Raw genomic sequence first — 12,045 nt, 5'->3', positions numbered from 1 at the left:
CTACCTCACAGCCCCTAGAGGAGCACCTACCTCACAGCCCCTAGAGGAGCAACTACCTCACAGTCCCTAGAGCAGCACCTACCTCACAGACCTTAGAGGCGCACCTACCTCTACCATCTCACTCAACAGGTATACCACCTACTTGCCTTCTAAATACTTATCCTAATACCCTTGGGTGACTGCAGCTCTCATCACATCAAATAAGCTGCTTTCTGTAGCAGATGGAGGTCATTACAGAGAATCACAAATGGACAAAGTGCAGAGAATAAAAGCACTTGTGGAGTGACCAACCCCAAATAATAGGACATCTACAACACAATCCCACACCCAAGGCTTAGTGAACAGTGAAGAAGAGGGAGACAAGGATAGTAAGAGCCATACAAAAACAGATTTTCTACTTACCTAAAATTATATATGTATTTATATAAATAATAGAAATGTTATAATATATAATATATATAAGTAATATATAAATACATATAGATATATATGTATTCATATATATTTATATATGGTTTAAAGAAGTTACAGCATTTAGCATAATAATGCTTTCCCCAAGAACCATGGACTATTGAACAAAAATCCCAGTAGCAGGCATGAGAAAGCCCCTCCCAAGTTGTTGGGCAGGGCAGTCCAGAACTCTGAAAATAATACAGGCTATTGCATTGCCCTAGATTGATTCCTAGATTTTAAAGTGAGTGCCTGTTCATGAAGACAGCATGCACTCTGGACACAGAGCGTGGGAATGAGCATTGGAACTGACCCAGAAGCCTCATCCCTGAGGAGTGGCTGGCAAGATCAGAAAGGACAATGCAACCTGGCAAAGAAAATCAGCATTCAGTCATCCTCAGCAGCTAAAACCTGCCAACCAAAAGCAGTGACTACACTAGCCACGGCCCAACAATGGTGTGAGGGTGGCACTTGAACTGTGGTGGTAGCTAACGACCACCTAGTCAGACACCTGACAGAGCTCAATAGGACACTAGGAAAAGGCTAAAAGCAAGTTTAAACTAGTGCTTAGAGGCAGGCAAAAAAAAAAGCTTACAATTTTCCTTTTGACCTGTAGGATTAATCAATAAATTCTCTAGAAGAAAAATGTATTTCAGATATACAGACACACAGATATATGAAATTATTTTTATACCAGTCACCTGAATTCTATTAACCTAGTCACAGAAATAAGTATCAGTCACAGCACAACAGTGAGGTGTCGGGGAACACCGGCACCAGAAACATGGACGGACGACTCAAGACAGCTGACATCTCAGAGGGTTAGAGTACCTGCTGTCTTCTAGATTGAGTCTTCAGGTCGAGAACTTAAAGTACACAACATATACTTCCGCTGGTGTTTGTTTCCACGTGCAGGACCATTCTCCACAGCCACTGATTGCAGGGTACGCGTGAGCTGAGGCAGAGTGCATGACCCAGTTTCAGCAGTAGAGTCCCCAGAAGAGAGTGAGCCATCTCGCTGGAGCTGAGTCATGCTTTACCTCAGAGCAGGCGGCCAACAATGAACTGCACACCTCTGCTCCAGACATGAGGCCAGCTGCATGTGACAACAGATCTCTGCAACAAACATCCACTGTCTCATCTGTGTACACCACCCATCCGTGGAGCATTTCAGAAGCACACATGCTTGAAACCAATTTAGGACACGTCTTACGAGATGAGGTGATGGGAGATTAATGCTTTCTTATGGGAGATGAGAAATGCACATTTGAAAGATAACAAGAACTACCAGGAAAGCATTTCTTGCTCGGTTTATATTACATTTTGTTGTATATTTACATCTCAGTTGATACATCGTCGTTTACTGTCTGCCCAGAGCCCTGGTATGCACTCACACATTGTACAGACACCTAGCTAGCCACCTCTTCCTTTGACTTCACCATCTTTTCTGAGTCTGAGACAAGGGAGCCAGGGGCTTCTCTGCTGCCTCTAGCCCTGGCCCTCAGCACCTTCCTACTCTGAGCCATCATCCCACCCATTCCTTCACAAGGACCATGAGAACTGTGGCAGACGGACTCTTCTCTGCAGTTCCCCTTTTAACGGAAAAGCGAGTCCTAATGTCTGGAGCAGAGGCTGTGTAACAGCTACAGGGAAGATTTAAAACTTCCTTCTCACCTAAAGACTAGAAATCTAGGAATATTATTAGAAATACTAAAGAAACCCTTTAGGTAACTATCCTGGCTTAAGAGCAGCATAACCACCACATTACTTGAATGACAACTAATAGAAGTTGGTCATTTTAATTAAGACTATATACCAAGAGAAATCTAATAGCAAATGATCTATCCTGAATAACATTGCTTCATTCACAGTTAATCTGTAAAACCCAACATAGAACATGAGGTGGTTCTGCATCCAACCTGAATATAAAAGATGATGAGGCAAGGAGAAACGCACCTGATCAAAAGGCTGGAAAGCAATTCTTCAATCTTAGCTTTAGCTTCCACTTCTGAGGAACACCTTTTAAACGTATCTTCTTCACTAAAGGACTACCAAGGAAGTATAAATAAGGGTTAATGTAAAAGCAAACACAGTGCTCCTGCCAAACAAACACTCAACATGTTCTTTACTACAATCTTTATGCAGCAGTAACACCAGATTCACTTTTTTCCTGGAGTTTGCAATTATTGTGTATATAGTTATTGTGTGTGCAGTTATTGTGTGTACAGTTATTTTCTGTGTGGTTATTGTGTGTGTGGTTATTGTGTGTGTAGTTATTGTATGTGCAGTTGTATGTGCAGTTGTTGTGTATGCAGCTATTGTGTGTCACTGTGTGTGCAGTTGTTATCTGTGCAGTTATTGCATGTGCACTTATTGTGTATGCAGTTATTGTATGTAGTTATTGTGTGCGCAGTTGTTATCTGTGCAGTTATTGTGTGTGCAGTTACTGTGTGTACAGTTATTGTGTACCATGAGTCATGCAATTTTAAAGCACAAGGACCATCTCCATTTCCTCTATAGGACTACAGCATGGCTCCCATGGCCCTATAACCTTAATCTGAGTCTATGCTTGGACAAGTTACTTAACCTTTTTATAGTGCAGTGCCCTGGTCTTAAAGAGGGAAAGAGGAAGCAGGGGAGGAGGAAGGAAGGTCTGAACAAAGGATACTGCCTATCTCAGAGGTTATGGTGAAATTCCATGCAGTGAGTATGTGCAACAATTTCGGACATGCGGCACGTGAGAAAAAACCCTCGCTACCTGGATAGTTATTCTCTCCCCACTGTCCAACTGTCCAAATCACTCGTTTAGTCTAAAAATGAGGATGTTTTAAAAGGTTAAAAGGTTTTCTTCATATGTTTGTGTGTATATCAGATTTTAAGGCAGTAGTAACAAAAAGTAGATAATTAGATTTGAAACTACTAGCAGCAAGTTAAAACTTCAGAGTACTTGCTCATCTCACAGAAACCAGCTTCTCCTGGGGAAGGATCACATACAAGCTGCAAGGCACACCAGAGGAGTGACTACTAAAGCCAGTTATCTTTAGCTTAAGTAGCATCATAGCCTGGTAAACAAGACACCATGCTTACATACCTGCGGTGGCCCTGACGGTGTGACAGGAGATTTGTCCTCTCCAAAGCTGAGCTTCTGGATGCGGTGAGCAACTGAAATTCCTAATTCCTTTCCTAATGTTTTGATCGGAAAGGTCTGGAGATCATGCACACTATTGATTCCCAGCATTTCGAGACGCTTGGCAGTTTTATAGCCGATACCTAAACAACAGAAATGCACAGTGATTCAAAGGCTTTCTTCCCAAAACCAAGCTTCTCTCAATACTAAAGATGTTTCCACCATATGACTCCAGGGCACCACTCAAAGTCTTATGTGGAAAAAGGACTTGCACATGTATCTTCACACAGATTTGTTCCACTAAACATTTCAGGTTTTTGGTTTTCTCCAAAAGCCAAGTATATGCCTCTAGGAATTAACTGCATAGTTTAGATTAAAGAAATTACAACAAAGCCAATATACACTCTTCAAATGTATTTGTCTTACCAGGTATTTCCTTTATGTGGTTCAAACTGTGAATGAGATGTTGACAACTTTCAGGTAATAAGACTGTCTGTTGATTTGGTTTAAAAACACCAGACACTAACTTTGCCAATAGTTTATTAGGAGCCACTCCAGCGCAGCCCGTGAGCCCAAGCTGATTATACATGGCTTCCCGCATCTCTGCTGCAATCTGCGATCCAACCACCAGTCTCAGATGCGTGACGTTGTGCAGGTTCACAGCTATAACAACAATGGTATCACCACAAAAGCATTAATTTTCTCTCTCACAGAAAGGGTTAAAAGAGCCCAGGATTTTGTTGATACTTACTTCTCCCCACCACTCCCCCACCACTCTTCTAACAGCTTTCTTAGTTTGTCCTGGGTCATTACAAACTGAACAGATCCCAAGGGCCTGTGATAAGGAGTGCATGCTGGGAGTGCTTACTCACTAACAGACTGTGAAAAGGCAATTCCTGAGCAGTTCTAGCTGACATGCATGAGACCTTCATTCACATTTACCAAGAAAGAAACATACACTAGGAAAACAGACATAGCTTTAGAATGAAGTCTGGATGTCATGTACCACATGAATACTCTGCTGTGAATAATGACTGGCCTACAGGTTAGGAGATCTGCTCACAATACTGTAGGGAGGTTATAAAGAAACACGATTGCTTTGGTGTGGATCCACTCTAGGACTCATGCTGGAAGGATGTGGAGATGAAGTGTCTGATACAGGACTTACTCCCCCGTGGCTCATCAATCAGCCTAGCTGAGAGCACACACATGGTTCACAGAGGCAAGATAAAATAAATGTGCCAAAATGATAACTGGCCTGTCTATAACAGACAAGAGCATTCACGCCATGATCCTGCCTGTTTATATACTGGTTTGAAAGAGATTGCTTTTAAATGTCTGTGGAGTCAGGGGCAAGCTGATCTCAGAGTTTAAAGCTATCCTGGTTAACACCTAAGTTCCAGGCCAGCCAGGCTACATAGTGAGACTAGTTTCAATTAAATAACTTATATAAAAGAAGAAAAAGTAACGAGCCATCAGGTATTCTTCATTTGAAATATGAAGTCTAGCTCTCTTTACATTGATGTGTTTTTTTTTTTCTAAACAGTAAGGTCTGTATCTGCTATAAAAGCTGCATAAAGATGTATCTGTAACCTTTCGGGCTTTTCACCCTAGGGTCTGACAAAAGGGCATAGGTACAAACTACACAGGAGAGGCTTCATGTCTCCTAGAAGTGGAGGTTCTGCCTTGTCATCTGTGTCGATGACATAGGACACCCTATAAACAGGGACATAAGTGGAGGTGCATGCTGAGATACAGGACCGACTATGTCAGGCCACTCTTACACGAAAAGCTTGTCCTCTACATGCATTCTCTAGCAGTCTTGGGTGTCTAGAAGCCTGATTAGATATTCCTGGGCACTAACTACAACTTATTTACAGATGTGAATATCCCAGGAAAAACATCTGTATTCCACACTTTCTTCATATATGAAGATAACCCATGTCACTTTTTTGCTAATAGTTGCAAATGGTCATTTGATTAACCTGAAGCCTGGGGAAGTCACCACCAGATAGCAGATTGGCCTGTGATGAAAGGCCTGGGTAAGATGTAGCCAGAATCCAACAGGGAAATCTCAGTCCTCAGAAGATGAGAAGGAATCAACAACACATTTAGCCTACCTTAAAATTCAGAATTAAAAATGACAAAGAAAAAAGTACTAAATAGTGTCTGTAAGTTAAGGATAACCTACAGAGGTACAGCTCTTAAAAATAAAGAGTGGGAAGAATAAAAAGGAAACTGCCTCAGAGACAAAAGCTGCATCTCGAGGGGCACAGCCCTACACACCACTCAAGTTTTCTGCATACTTGACGTGATTGGCAAGACTTCATTTTGGCCATCTTAGATACTGACTAACCTAGTTACACAGATGTCAGTGAGCTCCTTGGTTTGGGATATGTGCACTTACGGTCACCGAGGGAACATGAAGGAAACACTCACACTGGTTATTGTAAACATGGCCAAACACAGTCACTGATGGAACCTCATCACTTGGAAGCTGCTGGAGTCTTTTCTCAACCACTTCTGTTAGATCCACAAAATTCTCATCAAATCCAAGTCTCTCCACAACTGGACTAAATTCCTCCAACAATTCTAAATTGAAATAACATTGGAACACAGATATAATTAAGTTACAACCTAAAACAGATTTCACTGTTTAATGATTAAGGTAGTAAATACAACATAAAATATCTGCATACCATATGTATGATACGATAAGCACCACAGCTTCACACCTTTTAATTTTTTACTTAAATTTTTATTTCATAAGAATGAGTGTTTTGTTGACATGTGGGTCTGTGTACTGTGTGTAGAGAGGTCAGAAGAGGGTACTGGATCCCTAGGACTCGAGTTACAGATGGTTGTGAACCCACATATGGGTGCTGGGAACTGAAGCCAGATCATCTGGAACAGCAGCCAGTGTTCTTAACTGCTGAGCTCCACATGGAATCTTGGATAATGTCCTCAGTTAATAAACTTTTAAGTAGAGGTCATATTCAAAGAAAAAAAGCCCAAAGATAATATTCCCAGGATAATGACTCACAGTAATAAATCTAACTCAATCTTCTTCCACATCCATAACTTTTTTATCTGTAGTATACTTTAAAAAAAAAAAAAAAAACAAAGAAAAGAGAACAACCCATGCTTAAGAGGTAGTTAAAATCTTGACGTGGATATGAAAGAATAAACAGCAATCTCCTTAGAAACACATAACCAAGTAATATTTTTAGCAGTATTTTCCACAAGTACTTACAATAGAGAAATCAAAACAGTATTCAAAACTCATCTTGAAACTACATCAGATGAGGTGTCTTGATGAAGCCTCGCCTGAATATATCCTATAAGGATGGGACAGCTGAAGCAGTGTGACTTCAGGAAGTCACATTCTTGCCTAGCATCAAGCCAAGACTCAGGCATTGAAAAGTTCACAAAACTGACCTGAACCAAGACTCCCGAAGGAATTCAAAGGGACTATTCATTCTGAAATTACACTTGAAACTAATCACTAGCTACAGCTATGAAACCTGAATCTTCTAACTCGACAGTGAGAGGGACACAAGTTCCTTGGCATTTACATACCAAATAAAAATTGTAAAAACTGGACAGCAACAGAAGACACAAATGTTTACCTGTGGCACACACGCACACACACACACACACACACACACACATACATGCACACAAAACACATGCACCAAAAATATTTCTTCACAGTATTTATTTTCATTTCATATTTTAAAACTCCACTTGCATTTTTTTCTGTTACTTACATAAACAGTACTCATGACCGAATTTCAATTATACTCAACTATTCATTTTCTCCTCATAGCTTTAATAGTGAAAGCGGCCTACTTAGATAATTAAAAATTTGCATTAAATTTATTTATCTGGGAGTATATGAAGCCACCTTATATAGTTAGAAATGTATTACTTTTTTTTTTTTTTGTGGAGAAAGAGGGCATATGCTACAACATGTACGGAGATCAGAGGACAACCTGTTCAAATCAGTTCTTTGCTTCTGCAAAGTGGTACCTGGGATGAACTCCAGCTGTCAGCTTTAGCATCAAGAGCATCTATCCCCTAAGCCATCTGCCAACTCCTTAATAATTTTTGAAGTGGGCAAGGCCCAAATATTTTTTAAAAAGTGTTAGGCAAAAAGAACTACATATATGGCACTTTATTATTAATATTTGTATAGTGAATAGTCACCCTACATAAACATGCCAAATATACAGCAGCTAGCTTGTACCTGTGACCTTATACGACATCTCTCTGTAGCGGCTCAAGTCTTCTCCATTCACTAGGACTAGCTGAGGACACTTTTCTTTTGCATCTCTGACATTCATAAGCTTCTTCACTCCAAGTTTCCTGGCTTCGTAGTTGCAAGTAACCACCAAGTATTTCTGTTGCACACCTATTTAAAAAAAAAATCAATCATTTGAGGAAATTATGCAGAATTGAACATTTTAAAATACAGCTTCCTAGCTTCATGCTGTGACAGCGTAGGTGGTAACCCACTGTTTGCTGCTGTGGTTGTTTGCAGCAATGGGGCTCAAACCCACAGTCTTGTGCATACCAGTCAAGAGCTTCACCACTGCTAGTTCAGAGCTCTTGGGCCTTTGCTACACACTCCCCCTTCCCTCCCCACCACCTTTAACAGTGGCCTAGAACTCACCACATAGCACAAGCTGGCCTCTCACCTTCCCACCCCTTCCTCCCTTTTGCAAGTGCTAGGATTATAGGATTTTGTACCACCTTGCCCAGACAAGAACAAAAAAATAACTGAGTTAAGAAGAACCACCCCGATTAAAATTCTAAAAAACATCAGGTTTTTGAGCTATTTCCCACTTACAAATTATGAAATGATTAGAGAAGAAAGAAACTATATTAAGAAAACACTATATAATTGTGGCAGAAATTACATATAAGAATGTGGACAGATACCAGTACCCAAAGGGAAGCTGTTTATCAAATTTAAATTATCCTCAAGTCAATATACTCCTTGGAATTTTCAGTGATAAAACATAAATTAAATCCTTCTAAGATTCTTTTCAAACAATTCAAAGCCCAATTAATTTTATGTTGTCATGTAATACTCCTGGGTATGTTCACCAAACAATAAGCCCGACGGGGGGGGGGGGAACAAGAACAGAAAAAAAAAACAATTAAATACTGGTTGATATTATAAAAACTCATTTATCTTCTGAGCAAACTGCCAGTGAATATAACCCAGTGAATATAATATTCTTAGAGCCAAGCCACAGAAATCATGAGAAATCTCGTGATAATAAGCACCCTAAGCAATGAACTGTAGCTCATAATAATTTGTAGTGCTACCATGCGGAATTATTTTGGGCTTCTTTTTAAAATTGACATTATGACCACCTATAAAACACATTACAATTTTTTTTACCAGGCATTTAAGATTACCAAATGAATGTGTTTTTCTCGTTTTACACAAGTGGTTTGTATCATGACACTATAAGTCATATTCATCGGCAATATATAGAATGAAAATGGAATGACCTAAACCCATTCTTTTTGCATATTTTTAAACATGACATCATAAGACAGAATATTAGTTTTGTATATTCATTTTTTGTTTCACTATCTGGAAGTCACTTAGTCAAAGTCCATGAATCCATGAGTTATATACAAAAAGGCCAGACTATGGTAAACTCCTTAGCTAAAAGGATGTTCCCGCCTGACCCATTTGTACACTCACACTCACTCTTCATGATAACCACTTGTATCTACTTCTTAACCACAAAATACCTTTTAGTACAAAGTAACTACTGGGCATCCTGTGCTAATCAGAAATTATTTCAGAAGGAAGAAAACTGATGGCCTATTTAAATCCTTGACCTTTTAGGAAAATTTAAGATTAGTCTCACGCTGAAGAACTAAAACCTAGGCATCCTTTTGTCCTTCACGGAATCATAGGCTGGACTATGACTTATAAAAACGAACCAGGTACTAGAAGAAAAGGAAGAAAACAAGGAAACTAAAGACTGCCCTTTATGCTAATAATGAAAGATCCTTTCTGTGTGCACAAAACAAAACCCACTTCCCTTCCTTGAGGCATGAGCCTACGGACATAAGCTACTCCATCTATTAAGGCTCATCCTGCTTTCTGTTCATGTGTTACCGATGCTAATGCCAGCTTTATTAAAGGGGAAAGACTCGGCACATTTACTCTTGCAAAGCAAACATGACTGCCAACAAAGTACCTACAATAGACTCCAGGAACTGTCTTAATATGGTTAATAAATCATAGTTGAAGCTAATTTCATCATCACTCAACATAGACACCATCAATGACGATTACCTAGAGGTTTGTCCTTTAATTCTGGATTGGAGATCATCTCTACTTGGGCATAAAAGCAATCCAGATCCACGTGGACTATGACTCTCGATGAAGAGGTTCCTGTTGGTGCCCCTTGATTGCAAACTGCTGCACGACACACAAAGAAAAACAAACATATTCAGGCTGCTTATCATCAATGAGCAACTAACAGACCCTTCAAACATTCTATCTGATAAACAATGTATAGTGGCTTCAACACTGTCCCCTCTTGGATTTATGAAGTATCCAATGCCCACTTTTTATATGCCCCACAGTATCTACAAATCATAAAGACATGAAATGCCACCAACAGAAAGCTCTTCAGTCAGTCCTGCTTAATTAACTAGAATTTCTCCAGCTACTTTTTTTTCTGAGTAGTTAAGGGGGTAACTCTCGATCAATAATGGATGGCACAAAACCTTGTACTACTGTAAGTTTTTTAGCTTTTAGACAGTAGAGGCAAAGAGATTGCAGCAATGTTATTTTCAACCAACTTGAGAACTAGTCATAGTTCCTACATTTAAAAACACCACACCAACACAACCCAACCTGTGGGTTCCAGGACACTAAATTTAGTTCCCACAAGAGTTAAGATTTCCTGTTTTAGAGTCCCCAGTGCCTACAACAGTGTCAGGGGTACAACAGAAAACGAATCATTTAAGCACTTAATTTAAAAACCAAGGATCTAATTTTAAAAACTGGGGTCAAGGCTGCACCTGAAGCCAGTCTGTAAACAGTAGTTAATGACAGGAGTCCAACAGGAAGTTCCCTTCCTTAGTTACAAAGCAGACTAAACGCAACCCTGGGCTAGAAAAGCACATTTGTGGGGAAACTGACAAAACCTGAACCATATGGTGTCTTCCATTAAAGAGGATTGGTTGTGTACAGACTTTAATTTTGATATACGTACCAAGGAGATGTGAAATATTAATATAAAAGAAACAACATGCTGCCACTACTTTTCTGTAGGAAGTGTCAGGGAATGGGAATCCTGCACCACAGGGCCAGGTCATTTAGGGACTACTCCAGCCTGCTTGCTCAGTTCGGGCCATCCTTTCCTACCTAGGCTGAGGCCAGGTCCCTAAACATAAATGGGCCACAAAACCTTCCTATTCTGTGATTTGGAGCAGCCAGAAGCATCAGGGGTCCCCACGAGAGGCCAGAAAAGGCCTGCCCGCCATGGAGACAGGTGCACCCCACCACTGTGAGCAAGAACGCAGCAGTCACCGCAGACTTCAGGAGCCAATGTAGAGTGCCGGCACTCCCCAGGCCCGAGCGGGACCAGAAGGCCGCGACCCAACGACCGCCCCAGGCTCCCGCCCTTCACGTCTTCCCCCTTCCTTCCCGCCATCACCGGGACGGCGCGCACCCCTCAGGCTGCCCGCCGCCCCCGCCTCTGAGGGCTCCATAGCACGAGGAAAGTCTTCTTCCTCCGCAGGGCCGCCTTCCTTCTCCGGCTCCACCCCCATCGTTCCTTCGGGCCAACCGCAGCGCAGCTGCTGCACGGTCTCCTAGGAAACCACGGCCCAGCCTCCAGCCTCGCGCCTGCGCACTGAAGCGAAACAGCCTGAGTGGCAGAGGCGGGGAGAATGGGAAAGACCTGGTTGTGGTTGGTAAGCAGAGTAGGAAGAATCCAGATGTCTCCTCTTCTCACTTCTTTAATCTTTTTTTTTTTTTTCTTAAAAAACGTGTATGTGAGAACGTATGCTGTGTGAGTGCGAGCGTCCACAAAAGTCAGAAAAGAGCGTTGGATCCCCCAGGAACTGGAGTTAACTGGAGTTTGTGAGCCCCTTGTGGTTTCTGGGAACTGCTCTTGGATGCCACAGAATAGCAGCAAGCATTCTCACCCCTGAGGCATCTCTTCAACCCCATTCCTTCCTTTTATTGATTCAGTTTGCCCTGAGGGCTTCATTGTTTGGCTCATGTAAGAAAATTAACTTTTTAAATATATTCTCTTTCCAAAGATTATTGACAAAACTGCTAACCCCTAAACCTGAGTGATATGTGTTCATGGGCATGAGGAAAGGGTATAAATTGTGTCAAGATCAAGGTGACCACGTAAAAAACATGATTAGCAAGGATGTGGACGTTTGTTGAGGTTTGTTTTATTTAGAGAGACTGA

At 41.1% G+C, this 12,045-nt stretch overlaps 1 protein-coding gene across 1 annotated transcript in view; it reads right to left on the bottom strand.

The window, feature by feature from the left end:
* Positions 1 to 11,420, bottom strand: part of Poli (DNA polymerase iota) — a 16,211-nt gene extending 4,791 nt beyond the window's left edge. The window contains exons 1-7 of the mRNA XM_028774221.1: positions 11,293 to 11,420; positions 9,906 to 10,031; positions 7,827 to 7,991; positions 6,017 to 6,169; positions 4,004 to 4,240; positions 3,542 to 3,720; positions 2,407 to 2,498 (exon numbers count right to left, since the gene is read on the bottom strand). Coding sequence (XP_028630054.1) covers positions 2,407 to 2,498; positions 3,542 to 3,720; positions 4,004 to 4,240; positions 6,017 to 6,169; positions 7,827 to 7,991; positions 9,906 to 10,031; positions 11,293 to 11,392 — 1,052 coding nt within the window. The 5' untranslated portion in view covers positions 11,393 to 11,420. The remainder of the gene's footprint in view (positions 1 to 2,406; positions 2,499 to 3,541; positions 3,721 to 4,003; positions 4,241 to 6,016; positions 6,170 to 7,826; positions 7,992 to 9,905; positions 10,032 to 11,292) is intronic.
* Between the last annotated feature and the right edge of the window lie 625 nt (positions 11,421 to 12,045).

Source organism: Grammomys surdaster, unplaced genomic scaffold (genome assembly GCF_004785775.1).
Source record: "Grammomys surdaster isolate TR1022 unplaced genomic scaffold, NIH_TR_1.0 239, whole genome shotgun sequence".
In the NCBI taxonomy this organism is placed as follows: Eukaryota; Metazoa; Chordata; class Mammalia; order Rodentia; family Muridae; genus Grammomys; species Grammomys surdaster.
Note: the sequence above shows the minus strand (reverse complement) of the source record. Positions and strands in the feature narration are given on the sequence as shown.